Source organism: Carex rostrata, chromosome 5, assembly GCF_964058835.1.
Source record: "Carex rostrata chromosome 5, lpCarRost1.2, whole genome shotgun sequence".
Lineage (NCBI taxonomy): Eukaryota > Viridiplantae > Streptophyta > Magnoliopsida > Poales > Cyperaceae > Carex > Carex rostrata.
Window position 1 is genome coordinate 9,274,202 of NC_135922.1, and position 27,217 is coordinate 9,301,418.

The window sequence follows — 27,217 nt, forward strand, 5'->3', positions numbered from 1 at the left end:
CTTTGTACCTACAACACCCAACTGTGCCTTCATAACTAAAAGAACAAATTTAATAAACCAATTAGTCATAACACTAGTAGATAGGAACCCTAAGAAACCCTACTTTCTCATACTTGTTATAAACCGAATTCAGCTTTAAGACTTTAGTTTAATTCAATTTAATCACAACCAAACCATCCTAAAAACAAACGAATTCCTCTTATTTTCTTTTACTAAATTAAATTGATTAGGTTAGACTTGAAATTCCGACTTGTCCCTGTGGAGACGATCCCTAAGTACTCCTCGATAAGGTTGTACACTTGCAACCAAATTGAGTGCAATTTAGGATTTATTACTTGCATTGCATAATTCACATCAGACCGCCCTGCCCCCCGTAACAGGCACGGGTATGAAATGGGCAGGGCAAGGTTTTTGAAAAAAATACCCGTGATACCTGGCCCGTGGTACCCGTTTACCCGTGACACCCGTGCCCTTGCCTACCCATGCCCGTGACTGGTTTTGCCCGGCCCATGCCCCTTAGCAATACACTAGGCAATCTCATCTCTAGACCAGACCGGTCATTTGGCTGGCCCAACCATCTATTTAGTTATCCTTTTGTATCTACAATTTTGTCCTAACTTTGGAATTTTATTACGAACCGATACCAACCGATGGTGCTACATTTCCGAGAGGAAAGAGAAAGGTGAGAGGTATATGAATTTAGTTCCCTAAATTAACTTACATTTTTAAGTTTGAATCCGGATTATCCGATTTATATTTTGACATGAATATTAAAGTGTCTCATGCATTTTATCTCGAGCCTGGATGATCTGAATTTTCTAAATTTAAAAATTCAGATACTTTAGGATCCGAATTTTGTCATGTTTACGGATATATAGTGGCTAATTATTTTGCCAGCAAAACAAGCAAAGAAAATAGAAATATAGGCATAGATGTAAACATATATTTTGTATGTTCAAATAGTCAACCATTCTTTCAATTTTAGTGTGAAAATATAAACATAGAAACTAATTAATTCACATTGTGCTGATTTATTTTTGTTAGTTTTCTAGCTATATGATAATTTAACTAAATTGTAGTAACTTTTTTTTTTAGATCGATCGATCTAAAATGAGAAAAAAATTAAGAAAGAGATAATTTCAACGTATTATCTTTGTTTTAATTGTAAAATTGATGAGAAGAGTTTAATGACTTTATTTTGATGTCTCCAAAATGCATCCATTTTACAAAAATTAAACAATTTTAAATTTAAAACTCATATGTTAATACTGAAACCGTTAAATATAATTATAATAATTTTATATATACACAAATAAAAAATTATAACAATTTTATTTTATTTTTATTTGATATTAATTTTATTTTAAGTGTGTGGTTGCACCAAAATTGAATAAAAGCTTAATTATGTAATATGAACATTTTTATAACAGAACGAGTCAGACTGATTATCTTATATATTTTACCTAATAATAGCGAAAAAGATAGTGTATGTTTTGTAAGCAATATAGAAAGGAATGTTTCGATATAAACGTTAGTTACACTGCTTTTAAAACCTATTATGATGTTCTTGAATTTGGATCAGGTACGATTTCAAAAAAAAAATATATATATATCAGGTATAGAACCACAATGCAAATAACCTAGTTTCATATGTTTATTGTGATAATTGTCAAATATGAACTGAAGATTGATGAGTGAGTAAATCAAATTTTATATTTTTGTTAGATTTAAATATACAAACTATTAGGACTCTAATTATATATTTTAATTAATTCAAATCAATTTTCTCTCCCATATCTTACATTAGAGTTTGGCTAGTATATCGTTAGTGTCAGTTCAACCAATATAACAGCAACTCTAAAACCGATCAAATCGACTTCAAACGGTAAATCCAAACGTTCAAACCGATCTAGCTACTTCATTAGTTGTGTGTTTACATGCAAAATTTATAATTTTTCGAATTTATTTAGTATTAAGTCAAGCGGTCAAATGTGTGAGTTTTTAAATTAATTTTAATACATTAATTTTTCAATATTTTTGCCACTTGATTTGACACTCAAATAACTCGAAAATATAAAAAAAAAAAAATTATGTAAACGCATCACTCATAATGTAAATCGGTTTGAACATTTTGAATTAGTCATTCAAAGTCGATTTGATAGGTTTTAGAGTTGATGTTATATGCTGAAATGACACCGATATTATATTTGTCAAACTCATTTTTGATATTTACTAAATGACAAAAATATAATAAATTACAAAACTCAAATTCATATAAACTGGCTATCTAAAATTTCATTTTCATACAAAACAAAATTTCATAAATTTATACCCAAAACTGCAGAGCCGAATGACTTTTGCATGACTTTATACACAAACCACATTTACCATTCATGCTTCAAAACCCAATGAAGGGTAAATCGGTCATTTGGAAAGAACCAATCTCATCTATTCAGTTATTATGTTTTCATTATCAAGACAATCCGGTCCAACTAGACCTGACCAATTATTTGGGCCGGCCCATCAGTCCATCTATTTTATCTATTTACATCTCCCCGTTTCTGTTGACTTTTGAATTTAATTGCGATACTGACACTGACCGACAGTGCTATTCTTCCGACTTCCGAGAGCAAAGAGAAAGACAAGAGGTAGATAAATTCATAACCCTAAAGTACCTCAAATTTTATGTTTAAATCTGAACCGTGCGATCTACCATGGGATTTGATCGAACAGTCCATATATAGAGTAAAAGATTTGGTTACTTGAGGAGAACCAAATCCGAGTTAGATCTGGCATTTATGGCACTTCACTAGAGCAACACAGAGGAGTTCGATCCTCTGCATTAAGGCAACGTTTGACTTTAGCTCTAGACCCACTACTCCAGATTCTCAAAAAGTAATTTAATTCCTCAAATTGCTGTGTTTTCTTGAGTAATATGTCCATTTATCCTCTCTTTTTTTCGATTGCATCTTCATAGAATAATTGGAAAGCTTGTACCTTTGCGTAAAATAATGCAGCTTCAGTTCAACCTTTTGTAACTTTTATTTCTTTTATTTCTGTTTCTTCAAAAAAAAGAAAGAAATGACAAAGAAACCAGTAAACGCAAATATTTTTCACGAAATTCTTGTCTGTCAGATTCTGTACCAGTACAACAATATACTGGTACAGGTAAAGGTGGTTTTCTTTTGTTACCTTGCCTATTTATCACATATGAAAAATATTGAATGCTATTAATTTCTATAAAAAGAAAAATAAATGAAAAAGAAACCTGTAAAAGCAATCTTTTTCATGATATTCTTGTTTGTCAGATTCTGTACCAGAATATACTGGTACAGGAGATGGTTTTCCATTGTTAACTTGCCTATTTTATCACATATAAAATATATTAAATGCTGTTAATTTTTTAATATTTAGGGGAGCTGAGCCCAGGCAATTGGCATTTTCTACTGCAGTTGGAATTGCATTGGGTGTTTTCCCTATTTTTGGTACCTTTTTTTAATTTAATTCTCTTCTACCTTTCTTTAATTTTGGATTCACACAAAAATTTGAAAATAATTGATTAAATTTGAAATCAGAGGTGACAGTGTTCCTTTGTGCTGTGGCAGTAACTTAGAGAATGGTGCCATGCTCCAACCATCATGCTTGCGAATTTTGTTGTTACCCCCCTTGAATTAAGGATATTTGCTTCCTCTATAGTATATTTTCTTTAAATAGTGGTATTACCACCGATTTCTTTACAAAATCATATTGTTCTTACAAGAGTCGGTATCAAACAACTGGTACCTGAATAACACTTCCAATACAGTATTATTTATCCAGGAAGGCATGGAAAAAAGGAAACGCTTTGTGCAGCCTTGGATTTAGTATCTACAACTATTGTTGTTTACAACAACGCCCATATGGAAAAAAAACTGATAAAGTGTAACTAGTTTGGGCTAGAAGTTTAGAGAAATTAGTATAGGATTGAGAGAGAGAGAGAGTTTATAATAATGAGCAACTACATAATACTTTGTTTGACAATATACTACTCAAAATCTTAGGGCTGCTCGAGACCGATGAGGCGGTGCGTACGTGCGTGCTGGCGAAGAGGTGAAACAACCTGTGGACCTCTTTACCCCTCCTAAACATCAATGTCAGGAATTCTAGTACCCGACCTACCGTGGAGGAGATTACTGCTTTACTTCACAAGATTAAGGATGTTCACCTTCTCGAAGCCATCTGCACCATGTATGCACCTATATATAGGTTGATCGTATCATTTTTACAATATATTGTTGTGGGTAATTAATGTAATTTCATACATAGTTTATTCTGACTTATGTTTAATTATATATATATATATATATATAGTTAGGCTGGGGTGCTATGGATAGCATAGTGGCCTCCCGTGCTACGGCTCAATATTCAAGTTTTCAAAATCTAAACGGTCGATCCGAACCGTTCATTGTTTAATCCATATTGAAATGTGCTTGGAGACCAAATTTTACATTTTTTGGAATTGTTTTACTATTTATTAAGCATTTTTGAAACTGCTGTTTTCCAGTGGTGCAGAATTTTAATAAAAACAGCGATTTTGAAACCATCTTAATAAATAGCAAAAAAATTCCAAAAAAATGTAAAATTTGGTCTCCAAGCACATTTCAATATGGATTAAACAATGAACGGTTCAGATCGACCGTTTGGATTTTGAAAACTTGAATATTGAGCCGTAGCACGGGAGGCCACTATGCTATCCATAGCACCCCAGCCTAACTCTATATATATATATATATATAATTAAACATAAGTCAGAATAAACTATGTATGAAATTACATTAATTACCCACAACAATATATTGTAAAAATGATACGATCAACCTATATATAGGTGCATACATGGTGCAGATGGCTTCGAGAAACAAATATATCAACGGGGACATACATGGTGCATATATAGGTGTATAGGTGCATACATGGTGCATACATGGTGCGTTGCAACGGGGACATATTATAAGAAACAAATATATCAATGAAAATAATAATTATCTAAAAATTAAAACACATGTTAATGAAAAATTTATATGATTCTGTATTTTTAATTAACTTTAATCGTGATCTCTGATAACAATTTGATGATGTGATAATTTTTTTTTGTTTTTAAGTACCAATGATATCAAATAATAGCTTGATTCGAATCTAATATCAAATATCATACAACAATTCAATATCAATATATAATATGATATCAAAAAACATAAATAAAAAGTGTTATCGTATGTATGTATAGGATACACACACACACACACATATTATAAGAAAAATATATATTCACACACACATTCCAATTTATACTCTTCTTTGTTTCCAATTTAGAACACACACACACACACACATTGATATATTCTATATCGGAAATATATTCTAAATTGTCCACACCAATATGTATAGAAACAAAGAAAGAGAAATAAGGAAATAAAAAAATAATTTTCATTGTGATCCGTATAGAAACGAAGAAAGAAACAATAAATAAGAAAATGGAAGGTGGAGTTTTCTCAATTGAAGATGAGAAATATGGAAACAAAAAAAATAAGGAAACGGATAAATATATCGCTAAATTTCAGAATTTATTCAATTTTAATTGTAACGTATCGTGTGGCAGCATATGTGGTGGTATGTTTTTAACTAAATTTAGACTTATATACGTAAAACAGATGCATTTAATCAAAAGAAGACAAAATATATAATTGGAGAGCTGAGATCAAATTCGAAGTTTCATCTCTCAATCGTAGCCGTTGGCGGATCGGACACCCAACGTGCTTAATAATAGAATAGAGATAGAGAGAGAGAGAGAGAGAGAGAGAGAGAGAGAGATGGGCTATGGTGCATTGCAATGCATGGAGGGGTTTGTGCATTGGACCATAAATCTAAATTTCAAAATTCAAATGACTCATCTTGTTCTCCATATTAATATGTGCTTGGAGACCAAATTTTACATTTTTCTGAATTTTTTTACTATTTATTAAGTATTTTACAAAATTGTTGATCCAACGGTGGCTTAACAAAACAGTAAAATCAGCAGCCACCGTTGGATCAACAATTTTGTAAAATACTTAATAGTAAAAGTATTCAGAAAAATATAAAATAGAGTAGCCAACCTCTCTCTCTCTCTCTCTCTCTATATATATATATATATATATAGTGCTTGGCTACTCTACTTCCATAAGCATATGAGGGCATATATTTATAAGTTATTTTTGCGTTTTAAATATTCAAATTGTCGATTTGAACTGTTAGATGTGATATCTATATTAAAATGTGCTTGGAGATCAAATTTTACATTTTTCTGAATTTTTTTTACTATTTATTAAGCCACTTTGAAAATCGTTAATCCAACAGTGACTTAACAAAACAGTAAAATCAAAAGTCACCGTTGGATCAGCGATTTTCAAAATAGCTTAATAAATAGTAAAAAAATTCAAAAAATTGTAAAATTTGGTCTCCAAGCACATTTCAATATAGACATCAAATCAAGAAAAAAAAATTCAGTGTGTTCACATGAGTATCCTCTATGTTTATGTATAACAATTTTGTCCAATCGATTTGGGAATAGCTAGCCTAAGATAATGACCAAGTCAAATCGCTGAGTTCTGGGACTCACTTGATCAATTAACAAAGATAATTTCTCTGATTATCAAAACAAAATTAAAAGGATGCATATAAGATTTTTATAGTCATCCGACAAATCCCAGAATCAAATATTGTCTTGCTCGCTCAAATAATGCATTTTATGTTTTTATAATCCATCTAATTACGACGGAAGTAATTTTAAATTATATATGGTACCAAGCTGCAAAAAAAATTCTAAACATAGTTTGGCATCATATGAAGGCATTAGATGGATTATTAGATAATTAATTATAACATATTATGACCCATGTTATATGTTTTGACCAAAACAGTAGCGTTCATTTTTATAGTTAATTAAAAAATAAACAGGAAACTTGTGCAATTTTTGTTTTAAATTAAGGCCATTTCAAGTTCTAGGATGATTCTACAAAATTAATTAACTAAATCATGAGTATTGATTTTTTGTGACTATAAATAATTGACAAAATATATGATTGAATTCTCTTATTTAAAATTTCATTTGTCAAATAAACAACTTTTTTGTGGGAACAAATGAAGGCCCGCTAGGGTTTTCGGGTAGCTTATTTTTTGCAATAATTTGATTCATTTCATGATTTGTTTATTATTAGAAAATCATAATTCATGTATAAAAACTAATTCCAATATATATATAAAGTCTATTACTAAACGCATAGTAGAAATTTCAAATCTAGTAATAATCTTCTTCACTTCATATATCTTGTGTTGGATCCATGCAACAACAACTATAGTTACGTCTCTACCAGTATTTACATGAACAAATTGACAAACAATTACGAATCGGAGTGCTAGCGTCAACTGACAATGACCTCTTGTCTTTCTACTTTTCTCTCTCGATTTGTAAAGTGGTGTGATTTCAAACATAACATAAATTCGGTCTAAACCAATAAAACCGAAAATATTGTTCTTCGATTTTTCTGTATTCCTTTCCTTTTTCTATGTGATTTCGGACAAGTGATTGAATCAACTAAAATCTGAACTGTAGTACATATATTTATAATCATTATGCACCAGCTTGTTTGAGCCTGCTCAATGGCACAGTTCGTTTGCACACTAATCCGAAACAATTATCCATCTGCCAGATCAGATCAGATCGATCAGAGAGAGAATTTTGGTCCATATTTAGTTCAACCCAATATATTTTAATTCATATTTAATTTCATTAACTAACTATTAATTATGATCTAAAATATTCTGACATGTAGGATATTTCAAACAGGCCCATGTGCTCATTTTAATACCAAAGCAAGATATTTTTGGTGCCTAACTATAGTTTAGAATTTATATTATGATCTCAATTTTGCTTTAACTAAACTTATTCTCGGGCTTCATTGGATATAAAAAGGTCAAATTTTTTTAATGAGATAATTTTATAAATAAATTTTATATTTCAACAAATTTTGCGGAAAATAATGAGAAATGACATGATTAATTGTGTGATAATTCATCCAGTGGAACATAAGATAATTTGTATTATTTCAAGACTTACATATATATCACCTACATAAGCATAGGAAATATGTATCCTTTTAAATAAAAACAGCGAAGCATCATATGTGAATTATCTGATCAAAATAAATGAGGATACATAGATAAAATTAGTTGGATAAAAATATAAATAGTGAGATATTATTAAAAGAATTGTGCAGTGCTAACATGTACTATGACAATTTAAGTTTTTACTATTTTTTAAAGAGATAGGTTGATTAATATTATGGACATGATATATGCATCGAAGGCTCTAAATTTATTTTCCCAAACAAAAAACAATTATGTGAATCGGGTATTAATTATAACATATGTGAATCTGATATATATATATATATATATATATATATAGAGTAAGGCTTGGGTGCTATGGATAGCATAGAGGCCTATGGTGCTACGGCTCAATATTCGAGTTTTTAAAATTCTAACAGTCGATCCGAACCGTTCATCATGTTCTCCATATTAATATGTGTTTGGAGACCAAATTTTACATTTTTTGGAAATTTTTTACTATTTGTTTAGCTAGGTAGAAAATCACTTGATCTAAAAAATTCTGCACCATTCAGATATTTGATTTTCTACCTATCTAAAAAAATAGTAAAAAATTTTCAAAAAATGTAAAATTTGGTCTCCAAACACTTATTAATATGGAGAACAAAATGAACGGTTCGGATCGACCGTTAGAATTTTAAAAACTCGAATATTAAGCCGTAGCATCGTAGGCCGCTATGCTATCCATAGCACCCAAGCCTTACTCTATATATATATATATATATATAATTTGTGCAGGAATAGTACTTATTGTGAAATATATATGTTGCGCAATGCATCGTAATTTTTTATGGTGGTGAGTCAAAGACTTGAGTTCTTTACTTATTTTATTTATTCATTTCATATGTTGGTGCTTTCCTTTTATATTTGAAAGTAGTGGCATGCTCAATAAATCCATTTGTTGCATTTATTAATTGAATTAATTAAATAATTCTGTCATTTTAGTGTATATGAAGAAATTAATGGATAACAGTGGAGTAAGAGAAATGTGTGTATTAATCAATTAATCAAAAATTAATTAGTTTGTGTGGATCTTGTATTGGTGTATTAACCAATCAAATTGTCGATTTTTTGGAAATAATTATCTTATGAGTCATTTGAATACAACTTTGAAGGAAGATGGATTGTATCTTCCAAGGAGGATTACAGAGGTGCTAAATTTAAGATATATCTCATTTCTATTATTATAATTTGCAAAACTAAATAATGGTTTTTGTTATATTTCTTATTTGTTATCTTAATTTACAGCAATAGATTAGCTTAAGTTTTCATATAAAAAATAAAAATAGTTGTGTTTTATTTAATTAATTCAAATTTTACATGTATATGGAAATAATTGAAAAGTAATGGCATTAAGACTATGGCCTACTAGCTTCTCAGACAAAAAGAAGGTATGGCCTACTAGCTTCTCAGACAAAAAAAAGGTATGCAATTGTTAATGGGTTGAAGAAACCGATATCATTCAAATATGGCACAATTGTGCTCCAATTTGAGATACGTTTTCAGAATGGAATCGAGTGTGGTGAAACTTATTTTAAGTGTCTTAAGCCTCCTTAAGATATTAGATGATTTTCTCAAAGAGTTTGATAATGAGTCACCTTACTCCATTTTGTTTGGATTTAACAGGTTCCATTACTCGAGCGGCACGATTTGGTTTATAATTGTGAGGCATAGGAACCCAAGATATTATGATTTTGTTGAACATTATCTTAAGATGCCCTGCACATCTTTATTGATGATATGAAGCAGTTGAAACCGTTCAAATTGATTAATAAATAAATTAAATTTTACTTTTTTGTTCAATTTAAATGTACAAACTATTGGGACTCTTAATATATATTTTAATCAATATTTATTTTAATTAATTCAAATCAATTTGCTCCCATATCTTAGATTAATACTTATTTTATTATAATATTTATCAACCACTTTTGATATTTACTAAATGACAATAATGTAATAAATTACAAAACTCAAATTTATATAAACTTGCTATCTAAAATTTTATTTTTACACAAAACAAAATTTCATAAATTTATACCCAAAACTGCAGAGCCAAATGACTTTTGCATGACTTTGTACACAAACCACATTCATCATTCATGCTTCAAAACCACATTCACCATTCATGCATGACTTTGGAAAGAACCAATCTCATCTATTCAGTTGTTATGTTTTCATTATCAAGACAATCCGATCCAACTAGACCTGACCAATTATTTGGGCCGGCCCAACAGTCCATCTATTTTATCTATTTGCAATTTGCATCTCCACTTCTCCAGTTTTCTGTTGACTTCTGAATTTAATTACGATACTGACACCGACCGACAGTGCAATCCTTCCAAGAGCAAAGAGAAGACAAGAGGTAGATAAATCCAGATTCCCTAAAGTAACTCAAATTTTATATTTGAATATGGAACGTCCGATCTGTCACTGATTTTGATCGGACAGTCTTGATCTAAAGTAAAAGATTGGGTTACTTCAGGAGATTCGTACTCTAGCTAGATCTGGCATTTATTGCACTTCTTTTTTTTTATGAGGAAAAAAAAAAAATGAAGCGTATTTATTGCACTTCACTGAAGCGACACAGATTGGCATTAACGCACCGTTCAAGTTCATCTATGGACCGTCCGATCTGAATCCGACCAATGCACGTGTCTTTAATATTCGTGTGGATTTAAATCGGACGGTCGAGATCTAAACTCAAAATCTGAGTTAAAATTTAAACTCAGAGGATACGAATTCCTTCACTGGAGCGAGACATGGAGAGGAGGTGAGATGGAGAAGAAGCAATCAGGAGCGAAGGTGTCATTGTGATTTTTTTTTCGAATTTTCGAGGTTTTCTGTACAAATGCCGATCTGGAAGCTCAGTTTGATGTCATGGCTGCACAAGAAAATCGCCGACCCACTGCTCCAGATCCTCAAAAAGTATTTCAATTCCTCAAATTTCTGTGTTTTCTTGAATAATTGGAAAGATTGTACCTTTGCGTAATATAATGCAGGTTCAGTTCAACCTTTTGTAACTTTTATTTCTGTTTCTTCTAATTTATTTCTGTTTCTTCTAAAAAAGAAAGAAATGACAAAGAAACCAGTAAATCCAAATATTTCTCATGAAATTCTTGCCTGTCAGATTCTGTACCAGTACAACAATATACTGGTACAGGTAAAGGTGGTTTTCTTTTGTTACCTTGCCTATTTATCACATATCAAAAATATTGAATGCTATTAATTTCTATAAAAAGAAAAATAAATGAAAAAGAAACCTGTAAAAGCAATCTTTTTCATGATATTCTTGTTTGTCAGATTCTGTACCAGAATATACTGGTACAGGAGATGGTTTTCCATTGTTAACTTGCCTATTTTATCACATATAAAATATATTAAATGCTGTTAATTTTTTAATATTTAGGGGAGCTGAGCCCAGGCAATTGGCATTTTCTACTGCAGTTGGAATTGCATTGGGTGTTTTCCCTATTTTTGGTACCTTTTTTTAATTTAATTCTCTTCTACCTTTCTTTAATTTTGGATTCACACAAAAATTTGAAAATAATTGATTAAATTTGAAATCAGGGGTGACAGTGTTCCTTTGTGCTGTGGCAATAGCTATACTTAGAGAACGGTGCCATGCTCCAACTATCATGCTTGTGAATTTTGTTGTTACCCCCCTTGAATTAAGGTTATTTGCTTCCTCTACAGTATATTTTCTTTAAATAGTGGTACTACCGCCGATTTCATTACAAAATCATACTATTCTTACAAGAGTCGGTACCAAACAACTGGTACCTGAATAACGCTTCCAATACAGTATTATTTATCCAGGAAGGCATGGAAAAAAGGAAACGCTTTGTGCAGCCTTTTATTTAGTGTCTACAACTATTGGTATTTACAACAACACCCAATTTAAATGCATATGGGAAAAAAAAAACTGATCAAGTGTAACTATTTTGGGCTAGAAGTTTAGAGAAATTAACATAGGATTGAGAAAGAGAGAGTTTATAATAATGAACAGGTTCTTTGAAATTTGAATTTCAAGAAATACATTTCTCCAAAAATTATTTAGCTGATACCATTTGTCTATTTTCTTCCCATTCTAATATAATCTAGCTTTTACTTCTTTTACTTAATTTGTTTTGGGAAGTCTGGTGATACCATTTCTGAGATTGGGGGAGAGCATATCAGGTGGGGCCCACTTTCCATTGACAAAAGATGCTTTGAAACTGGTAGCTACTGGTCAAGCTTCTAGTGAACTACTACTTGCTGTACTTCATGCGGTACGTGAACAAAACTTTCGGTACCATATTTAACCAACTATCTGCTACATACCGAATGATTTTTCAAATTTATTTAGTAAAAGATTCGGCTACATACTGAATGATTGTATGTAATGATTGAGGCTATGGTACTATGCATAGCACAGATTGGTTCGTACTACGAATCAACATTTTTGTTTTCAAAGCTCAAATAGTTAATATGTACCGTTCAATGTGATTTACATATGAAAATGTACTTGCACACTATATTTTACATTCTTTTAGAAAAATTTTACCCTTTTTATTGGATAGATAGAAAATCACTACTTTTGAATGGTCTAGAATCTTTAAATCAAATGACTTTCAACCTATCTAAAAGAATAGTAAAAAAATTCTAAAAAATGTCAAATTTGATCTTCAAGTATATTTTCATATGGAGATCATGCTGAACTGTTCAGATCAGCTATTGGAACTTTAAAAATAGAGATATTGATCTGTAGAACAGACCAATAGACGCAATGCATAATACCATAGCTTCACCTCTTATGTAATTATTCTTTTTGACAGTTAATAGGTTGGTTTGTGGCATCTCCTTTCCTCTTTGGTACCACCTATTTTGTCTCCTTTCCGTGCTTCAAATTACTGGTACAAAAATTCAAACCCCCTGCTAGCCCAAAACAATCTCTCGATCTCGATGCATCTGACATTAAAATCAAGGTTCGAGACCTCTAGGTCTTTGTGCAAATTTAGCAACTACATTGCATCATGGAAATGTTATTATATTTTCTTTTTCTTTTTCCTCATATGCAAAATTAGTTGGTTATTGTTTGCTGCTTACGATGTTTCTTTATTTTAACATCTTTATTTCATTTAAATGCGCATAATGCCGCGCATGGTTTGTTCATTTTTTAGTTTTACAATAAATATATATATACCATGCTGATGTATTTTTAGTAATTATGAGATATGTGTGTTGTTTGGTTCTTTGTATTACCAAATTTTGAAGAAATTTGTTACCCTCCAAATTATAACTTGAGAGATGAAAAATTTTCATCACCAAAAATTAAGTTATAAGTTTGTTTTTGGAAAGATAAATATTATATCTATTAAATTTATATACAATTTAAGTGTAATTTGATTGGATGGGTTATCTTGAAAACTCATTGAGAACTATGACAATTGACACAATAACTAAAATGAAAGATATAGGTCTTATAAAAAATATTATTTCAATTTGCAAACTGATTGACCATCCATAAAAAAAAATTGAAAGTTTATTGATTTTTTGTTATTATCAACATTACAATCGATTGTTAAGTGATTCAGACGTATTAAATTGACACATAACATATTTAAATAATAAATAATACATTGCAAATATCAGTTGTCAGTGTTGTAAATATATTCCTTCTCTAAATCCCCTTCTTTGACTTGATAAAATGCAATTAAGGTTTCAATGTTAGACCATTGTAAACAGGAGCGAATTTACAATACTTAGCCTGATTTGAAAATTTCAATTTTTAATCATGTATGTTATTGAAATTTAATTGAATTTTTTTTTTTTATATAGTTTGGTCTCTTCATAAAGTCCTAAATATATTCTTGTAGCTTAGTTGTTATAGTTTCATTTTGTGATTATGAAAACTTGTTTTTTAAATCCAATTGTCATATATTAGGGCTGGTAACGAGCTGAGCTAAGCCGAGCTAGTAGCTTGTGGCTCACTCGTTTTCAAACCTGGCAACGAGCTGAGTTAAGCCGAGTTAGACATAGCTCATGGCTTCCTCGTTTTGAAAACGAGCGAGCCATGAGCGAACTAACATTAGAAATCAAGCAAATAAAGTGGCTTGTGGCTCATTCGTTTTTGAACCGAACTTGAGCGAGCCATGAACTTTTTTACGTTTCAGCCTCCCAATTTAATTTTTTTAGATCGGCCTTTAATTATATGACTAGATCATGTATTGAGTTGTAAAACATGCACACAAGTCATTCCTTGATATATTATTGGACATGAAAATAAAATTTTATTATGATGGTTGTAAAGAAAATGGATTTTAATCAGTAATTTTCATTTAATATTATATCTATTGGACCCCTCCATTATGTGATGAATGAAGAAGGGTCAAATCAAAATTTTGCTATTTTCTTTTTATAATTTGTTTAAAAGATAAGCTCCATAAAATGCCAATCATGTCATAGCAGCATTCAACCTTCTATACTATGTAAAATGACTGGGAAACTCTATGGGACACACATGTTTTGTTTGGTAAAGAGCACAAACTTCCACTTCACCATTTTAGTTTTTTTAAATTTTATTTTTATTTTTGTGGTCAGGTATTATACCGCGTTACACCTTTACTGAATCCAAATTGTATTGTTGCTCTCTACATGTGTTTTTACGATAGAGATATTTACAACGATGTTTTAGATTTACAAGTTGTAATATTTTTTTTTACTAATGTTATTGTTTGTGTGCTGCTTGAAGTGAAAACAACATTATCAATATTTTTATCTAATAATGTCACATATCAGTATCACAAATCTAAATACCTTCATTTTTTGGATTTCCATCATGCTTTCATATTTTAATTTTCTAATAACAAAAATTGTAGAAATTATATATGGAAATAAAATTGTTATATGTGATCTATATTATATTAATTCTATCTATGAACACATAGAAAATTATCACTTTTCGATTTTATTTTCATGTGAATTAATAATTTGAAAATTTAACATCTAAAAATTATTCATGATAGTGTATTTTTGCAAATTCTTCATAACAATAAAAAAAAGATTTAACAAATTATTTAGAAAAAGATTTGATATATATTTATTTATTTTAGTATATTTTTTCACAACTTTGGTCTTCACAAAAAATCAAGATAATCCAAGCTGGTTTAGTCTAATTAATGACTAGTTAGTCTCCTGACCCAGTTCTACAAAGATTATTTTAAATTGTGGTCCTGTTATAATTTTTATTTGCGGTTACTATAAATTATGGAATTGTCTATGAGCCGTTGGATCAAAATCTAATAACTGAACTTACGAAGAAATCTTTAAAAAAAAAAAAAATGAACGACTGTAAGATTTTAATCTGATAACATGTAATGTCATTATTGTTTTTTTTTTCTGAAACCGTATAAGCCATGTTATAATAATTTAATCAAAGATTAATTTGAAATTAATCATTAAGAAAATATTATGATGGAATTTAAATTAAGAAAAAAAATGAGGTTGTGGGTCCCAATCACAGTGACAACTTAATGATTCGGAAAAGATTTTTAGGGGTCAAAAATTTGTAATTCGAGTATAATTTAGAATTATATGTTGAGTCCGGATTAGAGATCTACATACTAGAAAGTTCTTTGATTCAGGGAATAATTCAGATATAATCTATAAAATTTGTGAATAATTTATAAAATTCGTGAATAATTAAGGTCTACCGAATAATACACGGAATGTTTCACCAACGAATCAAATGCGAATAATTCACAAATAATTTACTAATTATTCACGAATCTCGTTACTATGGTCCAACAAGCAATAGCTTGCCCAAAGGTAAAAATAGACTACCAACTTCATGCAACGTTTTTTTTCATAATTAATCTCAGTAATTTAAAGAAAACAAATCATTATTATTGATTAAAGTAAATAGTATAGAAATTAGAATAAAAAGTTTAGTTGATAGATACACATAATAGCCGCCCATAAATGTGCGACCAAGTCTATAAGATTTTATTGGTTGCTTTATATCTTATACCTTGTAATCAACAAATGGAATTATAGAGGCAATATCACATCACCTATATATATATCCTAAGACTTGGTCAAATATTGGCCATTTTTAATTAGCACAACACGGTTTTGAAAGATCCTTTTCCTTTTGCTTTTATATATTGTATAAATATTCAAAGAAAAAGGTGTTGCATGATTTTGTATTAAAAAACAAGGTGACATCAAAGTGGAATTTGAGATGGCCACTTTCGGTGTAAACCCATGAAATTATGACATTTGTCAAGTTCCTTTTTTTTTTTTTTTTTTTTTTGTTGAAGTCCCAATTTCATAATATTTCTGTCATTTCATGACGGTACTAGAATTTGGGATTTATAGTTATGAATAATCTAGAATATTATGACCGGAATACTAATTTGAGATTTAGAGTTGTGAATTTGATGGTACTAGAATACTGTGACTATCATCGCTATTCGCTAGGCTCCTATCATGCTAATTAAGCAAGGATGATCAATTTACATCCTCAGGATACACATACGCCTGTGCATTTTTTGTTTTGTTTAGCTGTATATTTCTCACAGATATTGGTTGTCCATTCTTATGTAATAGCTACTTCGTAACTTTTTTCTATCAATAGAACTGTCTACGGGTTTTCAGCCAAAAAAATAATCTAAAATATTATAATTTTATTAAGCGGACCGAAAAGTATTTATGTCTATAAAAATTATAAAATTTAATATACAAATTTTTAAACTTTTAATTTATAGAAAGATTTAGTCTCTTTTTTTCCTCACTAGCCTCGGATTAATATGCTGACGTAGGTTTTGTAAATAATAAAATTTAATGTGAGTTGTTTTGAGAGTGATTTGTAATAGGAATTTGTGTACGATAATTCAGGGTTTTATTTTTTTTCTGGAACTTTTTTTTTTTGCGTAAGTATAAGTTTTATTATTTTTTTTTTTTGTTAGATATGCTTCGAACTTCTTCTGATGAAAGAAATTAAAGAAAAAGAAACAAATTTGAAAGCTAACGGAGTTTTATTCTTAAATTTTACTTATGTGTGTAATTCTAACGCACATATAATCTTTATAATACATACATTAGAAAATATTATTTAAATAAAAAAATAAAATTGCAGATGTGTTTTCAATTATTTATTTAGATAAGGCGTGCTAAATCAATTTGAAATTAGTCATTCATCATAAAACAACTCCATCATTAATTTTTTTTTTAGAAGACTAATTTTTTTTTTCAAATTGATCCAAATATGATACATAATTTATTTAAATAATTAATAACACATCTACAACTTAATTTTTGTAATTGATATTTTAAATATATATATATATATATATATATATATATATATATCATGAGGAGGGATCGGATGACACCCTTTTTTGGTGACATCAAATGACATCGTGCATTTTCAAAGTTTTCAAAGTCCAAATAGTCGATCCAAACCGTTCAACTTGATGGATATATTAAAATATGCTTGCAGATCAAATTTTACATTTTTCTGAAATTTTTTACTATTTATTAAGTATTTAACAAAATCGCTATATTCAGACCGTTGAATTTTTGTACCCACCTTAATAAATAGTAAAAAAATTCAGAAAAATGTAAAATTTGATCTGCAAGCACATTTTGTCATATCTATCAAGTTGAACGGTTTGGATTGACTGTTTGGACTTTGAAAATGCACGGTATCATCCGATGTCATAAAAAAAAGATGTCATCCAATCCCTCCTCATATATCATTTAAGTTACATACGTCATAAAATTTAAATAAATGTACACTACAATTAACTTATACCCCATGCATTAAAAAGAAAAATGAAATATCTCTTTACCAATGATATGAGAGTTGGAGACTATTTTTTCCTTTCTTTATTTTTTTTGTCTTCTATTGAGAACTTGCTTGCAAGTGAGAACCACATATATTTTAGAAAGAAAATTGAAAAAAAAAAGAAAGAATATATAGATAGATAGATAGATAGAATTGTGAGCCTTTGAATGAGTCAATTGTAGCCCCCATCAAATAACAAAATCCCAAATGTGTGTGAGGGAATGTGTTGTTGGGTGGGTTTCCATCATGTCATATCTCGTTTCTATTTTGATGTTAATGTTTTGACTCATTCAATATCATTTATTTTATACACTTAATTTAAATAAGTATTTTTTTTCTTTTTTTTGGAATGCTCTATATTTGATACAGTTCCTTAGCGTGCTACAACAATGCACAATTGGTCACGTAGTCTGCTATCATTTCTAAGGAACCGTAGATTATTTGCGGTTCTTTAGAGTTATTAACTATATTAATTGTAGAGTTAATTACTTACGTGACACAAAAAAGTACAGCGTAAAGAAACAACATCAGATTTGCGCTTCCTCAAATACAAAAATGAATTATTTATTACATAATTATGGTTTATTCATGTTTAGATTTAGGATTAAATAAAAATCATATCAGACGGTCCAAATATATGCAAACTCACAAATAAAAGTGTGTAAATTAAATTTTAAATTTGCACAACACCTACTATAGTGTAAATCAATTTTGTGCTGCTAAAATTAAAATTTTGAATAGCTGCCATTATTGGCGCTTATAAAATAATGAATCTGAATGCTAAAATTATGGTTGTAATTATCAAACTCTATGCTAATTTTTTTTATTTTGTATATTTTAACTTAAAAAATTAACTCAGTTAATTAATTTATCTAGCAAGCAAAGCTTTGCCCAATATGTTATTATTATTTTTCGAAAAATGTTGAATTGTTATTTTTAGTGCTATCTTGTATCGCTATCATCAAACTGAACCGATCTATATATGATAATTTATTAAAATAATCTTAGTAATAAAGTCATCTAAATTATATTTTACTATTGGTTTGATCTAAAATAGTTCAAGATTCCTTTGCTATAATTTTCGGGTTTTGAATCCTTCCATTATTATTTTTCTGGTTCAAGACTTAATCAATTCTATTCAAAATTAATTTAATAATACTTTGATTAAACTAAGTTCCTAAGAACAATAATTAATTATGATGTTGATTTGGCTTTCAGCTCAACTAAATATCTTGGAAACTATTTTAAAACCAGTATACCAAGGTCTCTCCATTTTAAACTACAGTTCTCTCCGTTTCTCCTCATTAGTTCGAGGGATTGATCTCTCTTTTTCATAAGTACTGGAGATCTTGTTAGTCAGAGAAAGCCAAAAGTCAGAGAAACTCTTCGAGGCTAAATCAATGTTCGATGGATACCGTACCAAATTCAATACAACATACGATCGTATCCGTTAGATTGACATTAAAATTCGTGTGGGAATATATTATTAAACGGGAACGCGAATCTTGAAGCAGATCAATGGATCTGATGAATATAGGAATGAATTTATCATATGCAAATTGGAAAGATCCCTTTCCGGCGACAGCTGTCTCCTCATCTTCTTTTTCTTTTTTAATTAGGGGGATTTCATGTATACCCCTCAAAACCTCACAATTACGTATTTCTTCCTCTAAACTTTTAAAACTTATAAATTTATCCATTTTATTATCGTTTATATTAAAATTCATTCTAAATTTATAAAATATTCATTTTACTCTTTATTAAAAATATAAAATGTCCATAAAACTCAAATTTGAATCTGAAGAGTTTCTCTACCATCTAAACTACTTTAAGATCAATGCGCACTAGATCAGTAGAATCTTAAAGCTAACAGCACGGATATTGAAACAACATGAACAGATCTCAATGTGATGCGCACGGATCATAATTGCTTTGAGATTCATGCACTAGGTCAACACAAATCTTAAAGCGAACACGGATGAATATTGAAGCAACACACACAGATCTTAATGTGATACGCACAGATCAGACGGTTGAGGAACTCTTCGGATTCAAATTTGAGTCCGACAAGCATTTTATGCTTTTAATAAAGAATAAAGTGAGTATTTTACAAATATGTAATAATTTTGAAGTTTTATAGGAGTATATATGTAAATTTCAAGTTCTTGAGGGGTATATGTCAAATTCCCCCTTTAAATTATAATCTCAAAGGAGCGACATTGTCTCCATTTTTAGTCTGAAACTTACAACACGCGCACATTTTATTTATGTGTTTTTTCGTGTATTAATCACAGCACGTACTCACACTCCCTTACAAAGAGAGAGAGAGAGAGAGACGACTTGGTCTGGCTGCTTGGCATCTCTCAATCACAAGTCAAATCCGAAATTTCGAGGTAGATATTTCATTTTTATTTTTTTTACAAAAGATTCCATTCTTTGTTAATCTCTCTCCTTAAAACCCTAGTTTCTCTTCATGATCTGGTGTTGGGTCTCTCCAATTTGCCAAAGTTTTGATCTTTATCCACTTTTGTACTGAATCAAGCTTGAAATTTGATGAATTCGCGCCGTTCCAAGTCTGTAAAACTTGTTTCTTCTCAATCGGAACAGATAGAAGTTAACATAGAAGAGACTTCAACCTCTCAAATGGGTTCCTCTGCCATGAACACTGTCTATTGTTGCATTGCCAAGGGAAACCAAATCCTCTACACCTATAACAATTCAAATTCAAACCCCAACTTAAATTCAAATTCAAATTCACTTGAATCCCTAGCCTTGGTTTGCCTTGAAAATGCTCCGGCACATCACAAGCAATTCTTCCATACAGTCGGTACAAGAACCTATGGTTATATAATGGCTGATGGGTTAACCTATTTTGCAATTGTTGATCCAAGCGTGGGCAATTTGGGAATTTTACATTTCCTCCAGCATATTAGAGACGGGTATAAAAGTTCAATGCGAAACGGGTTGAAGGATTCGTTGGTACCCGTTATAAAACGGCTAATTCTTTCTTTAGAGAACATGCCTCGGTCGACATTTTTAAACCATGAGATTTCTGAAAGCGGGACCTCTTCTGACGGTTCAACCTCATCTAAGATACCTTTGTTGGGTAGAAGTGGAAGTCGAAAAAAATTGAAGGATAAAGAGAGAAGTGATGAAAATTCGGAAAATAGAGGGGTTAGAATTGATATAACACCGGATGAAGGAAGAACTGGTACCAGTTTTTCGGTTGAAAGGAATGCCAGTATGGGCCGTACCAGGCGCCAGCTGTCAGGAAGTAGTGTATGGTGCCGGCATGTGAAAATCGTGATTGCAATTGATGTGGTTATTTGTGTGGTGTTGTTTATAGTTTGGTTGGCTGTTTGTAAAGGTTTTCAATGTGTTAAATGAAATGTCGAAAAAACTGGAGAGTCTGTTTGTTGAAGCTGCTGCTGCTATTGCAACAATCTTGAATTCAAGAGAGAGATGATGGAGAACTGGAGAGTCTGTTTGTGAAGGAAGCCTTTTCTGATGAGTGGTTTTGATGAAATGAAAAGGCATTAGGCATGGAATGTATATATAAAATTATATATGTGATTTTTCATCTTGTTGGTGTTATATATGTATACCCATTTTTTTTTTGTTGTAGTTAGAGTGTGGTTTTTTGTTATTTTTATGCCTTTTTTGGAAATTACGTTTACAATTTTATGCTATTGTTTTTCATATGTAAGAGATTTGTTTTGTTATGATAATATTCAACAACACAGGAGCTTACTGGTATTGTACCAGTACTGCAGTACATTTACCAGTACATCAGCTTTTTATTTGTTTTTTGTGGAACATTCTACTGGTATCATTTTATCTCATACTTTTGCTACTTATCCAATTTATCAAAAGATTTATTAAATAAGAATTCTGAGTTTCTATTTATCAAATGATCTCCTTACTAAATTTTGTCATATGTGCTGGAAATCAGTACTGAAACATGATGATTAATGTACAATTTAATAATTTATATCAGTTGATATAAGATAAACTGATTTAGATCAAGCTTGAATTAATCATAGACACATTCAAAGTTCTATATCTTTATGTAGTATTATCTTTATGTTGTACTATGTATAGCACAAATTGCCCCGTACTATCGATCCATATATTCACTTTTAAAGTTTAAATAATCTATCCGAACTGTTGAACAGAATACCGATAGGAAAATATGATTGGAAACCAAATTTTACATTTTTTATAATTTTTTTATAATTTGTGTTTATAGGTTAATCACTGCTTTCGGATGATCCATAATCTTTAGATTAAGTGATTTTCTATCTATCTCAAAATAATAGACAAAAAAATTCTAAAAAAATGTAATTTTTGCCATCCAAGTTTATATTTATATGGAGATCATAACAAGTGGTTTGGATCGACATTTTTAACTTTAGAAATAGAGATACAAATCCATAGTATGAAGCCAATCAAATCCATAGTATGAAGCGATGTGCGCTATGCATTGTACTGTAGCCTCACCGGCTCACTCCAAGTAGAACAAATATTGTAAAATTTTGTCTCTGTGCTATGAATTAGCAATACAACTTGATTTGTGAATGCACTTCCCCCATTTGTTATTAGATGAGTTTGCATTTACTTGTAAGTTAGTCAATCAAATATAACATAAAATAATAAATGATTTAGAACCTGCATGAATTTTGCATTTCTGCCCTTGCATAATATAAAATGATCAAATAAAGAGAAAATAACTTTACAACAACAAAAACAAAAAAAGGAACAAACTACTTTTTAACAAATTCTTTCACATGTTAATTCATTATTCTGCAAAAAGCTATAAAAAAAACAACTCAAATTGTCTTTTAAAACAAAAACAAAAAAAATTCATATATAACCACACCTATTCGCCAACTAGACCTCCTAAAAATTTGTATCTACATCCTCTTAATTTCTATTGAATTTGTGCAACCTCAAGCAAAATTTTATTGAGAGCCTGAGGCTTAGAGAAGAAGGGGCAGTGGTCCCCACCTTTTATCTTAAAAATGCCATGTGGCGGGCTCTCTCGCACCAGCTTCTCCTGCACATCTGCTGATAACATCATATCTTCAAGGGTCTGGATGTAAAATCGCCGCACCTTACCGTATTTTTCGGGAGTAAGAGATATCGTTTCCATGATTGGTGCAAGTGGTATCGGCCTCATTGATACTGTTGCCAATGCTATATCCTGTCATGATATAATCAGAGGTTAGGATACAACTAGTTTCAATGCAAACATTTTAAAAATATTTGTTTTGCCATGAAATACAATTTTGAGCACAATTATTGATTTCAAAATCTTCTGCAATTAATGAGGCCCTAGTTTTAAACCAAAATGAAAATGCTTTTTCTTGGTAGTATTGATTTTGCAAATTAAAATTATTAATAGTTCACCTACTAACTTCTATATGTTACAAGGATATGAAAACCTACAAAACAGTAGATTTTAACGTTGTATGCAAAATGAATTTATATATAATTTGGAAAGATACATTCAAATTAATTACAGGAGTGAGGCTATGGTACTATGCATAGCGCATATTGGTCCGAACTATGGATCAACATCTCTATTTTCAAAGTTCAAATAGTTAATCTGAACCGTTCATCATGATCTCCATATGAACATGTACTTGGAGATCAAATTTAACAATTTTTAGAATTTTCTTTGTATTTGTTTAGATATGTAGAAAATCACTTGATTTAAAGATTCAAGACCATTCAAAAGTAGTGATTTTTCTATCTAAAAAAAAAGTTGAAATTTCTAAAAGTATATAAAATTCACTCAGAAAGTACATTTTATCACAACCGTTTAATTAGAGACACTTTTGAAGACCCGAGAGAACAGTTGGCTGTATTTGATTCAATGACAAACATAGTTTTGTAATTATGTACCTTTGTAGGGGTCTGGTTGAAATAAAGCGCCTTGATTTGTTGTTTATCAAACTTGAGTCCAGTCGGTGGTTTCTCTTTCCCATTGCCATACAGAAGAAACTGCGATTCTTGCAATAATATATCTGCCGAAGCAAGCTAAAAAAATAAATAGAAAAAAAATAATAGTAAGGAAATGAAATAGAATAAATATGATAAAGAAGTAATTTTCACTTTCATTTTTAATGATAACACCCATAATTTTACTATATTGCAGAGAATAATAATTTCAATCGTAATAATAAAAATGATAATTTATTAACCAAATTTGGATTGTGAGAATGTTAGTTTAGAATTTAGATTAATGACAACTCACCTCAATTTTATACCATAAATGCGTATGCTGTTATATTTCAGTTGAACTAGATACAAATTTCAGATCAAAAAGCAAGCTGAGCTTGTATCCCTAATCATATCCTAATTTAATAAGGTTCCCAAACTACCCTTTCCTAACAGTCTTACTATATTTGAGGATGAAAAAAAAAAAACATAATTGGTATGGAGAGTAGGGATAACCGTAAGAATTTAGCTTTTTATGGATAAACAAGGCATCATTCCATGAAGTATCACCTCACACATTCCATATTAGCAATTCTAGGAACCTTTATCTTTTCTCAAGACCAGTAAAAATATGAAATAACTGAAGGAAAACCAAAAGAATGCATAGAATATATTGATAAGGGACTTGACGACTATGGAAAGCCAACATTTAAATTCTTCAAAAATCAAAGTCAATTTTTTTTTAATGATAGCTGTCTATCAAATATGAGTAATTTGAAAACTGACGAGTTATTTCTCAAACAATTCGGAAATTTAAAAGATTTTTCAGCATTTAATCTAAACACCCTAATTAAGTAACCAATAAATACAACACGTAATACAAAAACCATATGCCTAAAAAATAAATAAATAAGCAAATACTAACCTCTTGAGTGAACACATCAAACGGCCTCTGACCATCTTTGACCATAGTTGCTGTGAGAAAAACAGCCTTCGAAATTTTACCGGGGAAATTCTCCATGGCAAATGACAAACATGCCCCTCCACAACTATGTGCCACAACTATAACCTTCTCACCCTCCCCAAGGGCATTAAGATAATTTAGCAGAGGCTTTGAGTATTCCTCCAAGGTGGTAATGTTGTTGATATCTGTGTTGTCTATACCCGAACCCGTTAGATCTAGTGCTACGGGTTCAAGACCTGCTTCTTCTAGCATGGACATGGTCTTGTACCAGCACCATGCACCAAACCCCTCTCCATGTATCAGTACAATTTTCTTGGTCTCGAGATTTTCAAGAATTATAGTGGGCTGAAAAGGAAATTTTACCAGAAAAAAAATAAATAAATAAATAAGAAGGTTCATTACTTACCAAATTTAAATATTGAGTGGATGAACAAATTACTGTCAGTAAATTCAGTACTGAGCTGTTACATTCAACTGCTCTCTTCTTAATTAACAATTAATGGTGTTATAAGTTTTTCTAAACAATTAAATTATATTGTACCCAAAGGAAAACCAGTTTAGAAGTTGGGTTATCACCTATAGGGTTTATTTGGTTTTCAACTGAACCGATAAATTTTGAATTAACTGGTGTGGTTTTTCAGTTTAAATGGTTTGGTTCTGTTGAATTTTTGAATTACTTTGGTTTTTTATATTTGGTTCGGTTTAATCTCTCTTATTTCGGTTCTACTGATATATATATCTTGATATTAATTTCTATAATTACTAAATGTATTTGTGTATGTATTGAGTTTTCACCTTTTGAAATTTAATTTCTCTTATTTTGGTTCAACCAAATTAAGCCAAAATTTACTTTGGTTTTTTTGGTTCGGTTGGTTTACTTACAGTTTTTAGAACCAAACAAAATCTTTTGTTTTACTATTTTAATTCGATTTTAACTGAACCGACCGTTTGAGCACCCCTAATACACACAGAAATTACACTTCGGTCCATGAAAATTGCAATTTATCACCTATGAAGCTGAATTCAAACTGAGACAGTATTAAAGAGTAGCTACCTGTTTAAGTGAATCGGGTAAATCACGTCTCCTAGAGCTAACAGACCCGTTACCACCACCGGCACCGATCCGGCGAGACATGGACCCGTCAACCCGTCTAGAAATGGACCCATCAAACCTCTGTGAAAGCTGTTGCCTTGCAATAGCAAGAGCTTGTCTGTGCAGCATTTCATCTTCTTCTGACATGCCCCGTTTTCTCCATGAACCCGGTACCCGTTTACTCCTCCCGGTGCCATTGCCTCCTCTTCCCGGGTCCTTACCCGGCATGCATGTGAACCCATTTCCCATCTCAGACAATTAATTGTAAAATTGTAAAATTCAGATCTTTGAAGAAGGTACAAATTAACAAAGAGAGACAAAGAGAGAAGTGTGGAATTGGAAAAGATCTCTCTTTCTTTGGCTTCTTTTCTGGGCAAAGGAAGAGAACTGAAAGCTTGTTTTGAAGAAGAGAGAGAGAGATAGAGAGAGGGAGAAGAAAAAAGGAGTGTACTTTCTTTCTCTTCTAGGGAGTAAACGGTTTCTACTTGGAGACCTTTGGTTTCGCTTTCTCTCTCTCTCACCTCTTTTTCTTCGTCTCTCTCTTTTTCTTCGTCTCCTTTGTTCTTAAAAAAACATATTTCTCTGTCTCTCTCTCAGTTTCCTATTTGTCTCCAGTTTGTTTTTTTTTTTTCTTAATTTGATCCCGACAAGAAGTGTAATATTTAGGATCCGAGGATCCGAATTTTTTTTACCACCTTTGAAAAAGATAATAATAACCATTTTTTTGAAAAAAAAAATTAAAATTATTAGGTCTGCAGATATAATCTCTGCAACCAATAAAATGGTCTAAGCACCTAAAAAAAAAAATGAAATTCAATGAAATCAATATTTGCACAAATATGTTAACTGTGTAGATTATATATGCGGACATGGTAATTCTGACATTTCCAAAAAAAGGTGGCTATATTTTTTTTTTTTTTGAAGATGGTAAGAAAAAAATTGGGAGATCTGATGGGTATCGGATTTTTTTTTATTTGTTGTTCGATTTTAGTCGTCTGGTTTATGTAAAAGTTTACTTAGAGCATCTACATCCCTGAAACTATTAGAGTTTCTAATTTGACGTGACAGTTTCTAATCCAGTTTCAGGAATGTGAGAGAATTTCTTATTTAGAAACTATGCAGAAAAGTTTCTTATTAAGAAACTGTTTATAAACTCTATGTTGGTCAAATGATTGGCTCAAATTGTTTCTTCTTTTTAATT

At 30.7% G+C, this 27,217-nt stretch overlaps 3 protein-coding genes and 1 long non-coding RNA gene across 5 annotated transcripts; 3 read left to right on the forward strand and 1 right to left on the reverse strand.

The window, feature by feature from the left end:
- The first annotated feature begins 2,869 nt into the window (after positions 1-2,869).
- LOC144554450 (uncharacterized) lies at positions 2,870-3,610 on the forward strand. Its single transcript, XR_013511612.1, has 3 exons — positions 2,870-2,895; positions 3,415-3,485; positions 3,576-3,610. It is a non-coding gene; the product is annotated as an uncharacterized LOC144554450 (long non-coding RNA).
- A 7,367-nt stretch (positions 3,611-10,977) lies between these two features.
- Positions 10,978-13,338, forward strand: LOC144554449 (uncharacterized). The gene is made up of 5 exons (XM_078302768.1): positions 10,978-11,112; positions 11,594-11,664; positions 11,755-11,860; positions 12,323-12,455; positions 13,002-13,338. Exons 1-5 carry the CDS (start codon positions 11,036-11,038, stop codon positions 13,164-13,166), a joined length of 552 nt encoding a protein of 183 aa, XP_078158894.1. The 5' UTR covers positions 10,978-11,035; the 3' UTR covers positions 13,167-13,338.
- Positions 13,339-20,256: 6,918 nt separating this feature from the next.
- LOC144554596 (phytolongin Phyl1.1-like) lies at positions 20,257-21,761 on the forward strand. 2 transcript variants are annotated; one of them, XM_078302909.1, is made up of 2 exons: positions 20,257-20,409; positions 20,624-21,761. In XM_078302909.1, exon 2 carries the CDS (start codon positions 20,660-20,662, stop codon positions 21,401-21,403), a length of 744 nt encoding a protein of 247 aa, XP_078159035.1. In that variant the 5' UTR covers positions 20,257-20,409; positions 20,624-20,659; the 3' UTR covers positions 21,404-21,761. The 2 variants fall into 2 exon arrangements, with proteins under 2 accessions (XP_078159035.1, XP_078159034.1); XM_078302908.1 differs by having other exon boundaries at positions 20,295-20,409; positions 20,481-21,761.
- A 1,022-nt stretch (positions 21,762-22,783) lies between these two features.
- LOC144554451 (putative methylesterase 12, chloroplastic) lies at positions 22,784-26,552 on the reverse strand. Its single transcript, XM_078302769.1, has 4 exons — positions 25,978-26,552; positions 24,885-25,268; positions 23,924-24,058; positions 22,784-23,219 (listed from the first exon to the last, which is right to left on the reverse strand). Exons 1-4 carry the CDS (start codon positions 26,263-26,265, stop codon positions 22,947-22,949), a joined length of 1,080 nt encoding a protein of 359 aa, XP_078158895.1. The 5' UTR covers positions 26,266-26,552; the 3' UTR covers positions 22,784-22,946.
- Between the last annotated feature and the right edge of the window lie 665 nt (positions 26,553-27,217).

What these genes read in the sequence shown, in the direction of transcription:
- LOC144554449 (XM_078302768.1), top strand. Translation starts at nt 11,036, where the DNA reads ATGCCGATCTGGAAGCTCAGTTTGATGTCATGGCTGCACAAGAAAATC. An exon ending in GTTACCCCCCTTGAATTAAG is followed by an intron (nt 11,861 to 12,322) that starts GTTATTTGCTTC and finishes TGTTTTGGGAAG; the next exon opens with TCTGGTGATACCATTTCTGA. An exon ending in TACTTGCTGTACTTCATGCG is followed by an intron (nt 12,456 to 13,001) that starts GTACGTGAACAA and finishes TCTTTTTGACAG; the next exon opens with TTAATAGGTTGGTTTGTGGC.
- LOC144554596 (XM_078302908.1), top strand. Translation starts at nt 20,570, where the DNA reads ATGAATTCGCGCCGTTCCAAGTCTGTAAAACTTGTTTCTTCTCAATCG.
- LOC144554451 (XM_078302769.1), bottom strand. Translation starts at nt 26,265, where the DNA reads ATGGGAAATGGGTTCACATGCATGCCGGGTAAGGACCCGGGAAGAGGA. An exon ending in TACCCGATTCACTTAAACAG is followed by an intron (nt 25,269 to 25,977) that starts GTAGCTACTCTT and finishes TTTCCTTTTCAG; the next exon opens with CCCACTATAATTCTTGAAAA. An exon ending in TCAACCAGACCCCTACAAAG is followed by an intron (nt 23,220 to 23,923) that starts GTACATAATTAC and finishes ATATCATGACAG; the next exon opens with GATATAGCATTGGCAACAGT.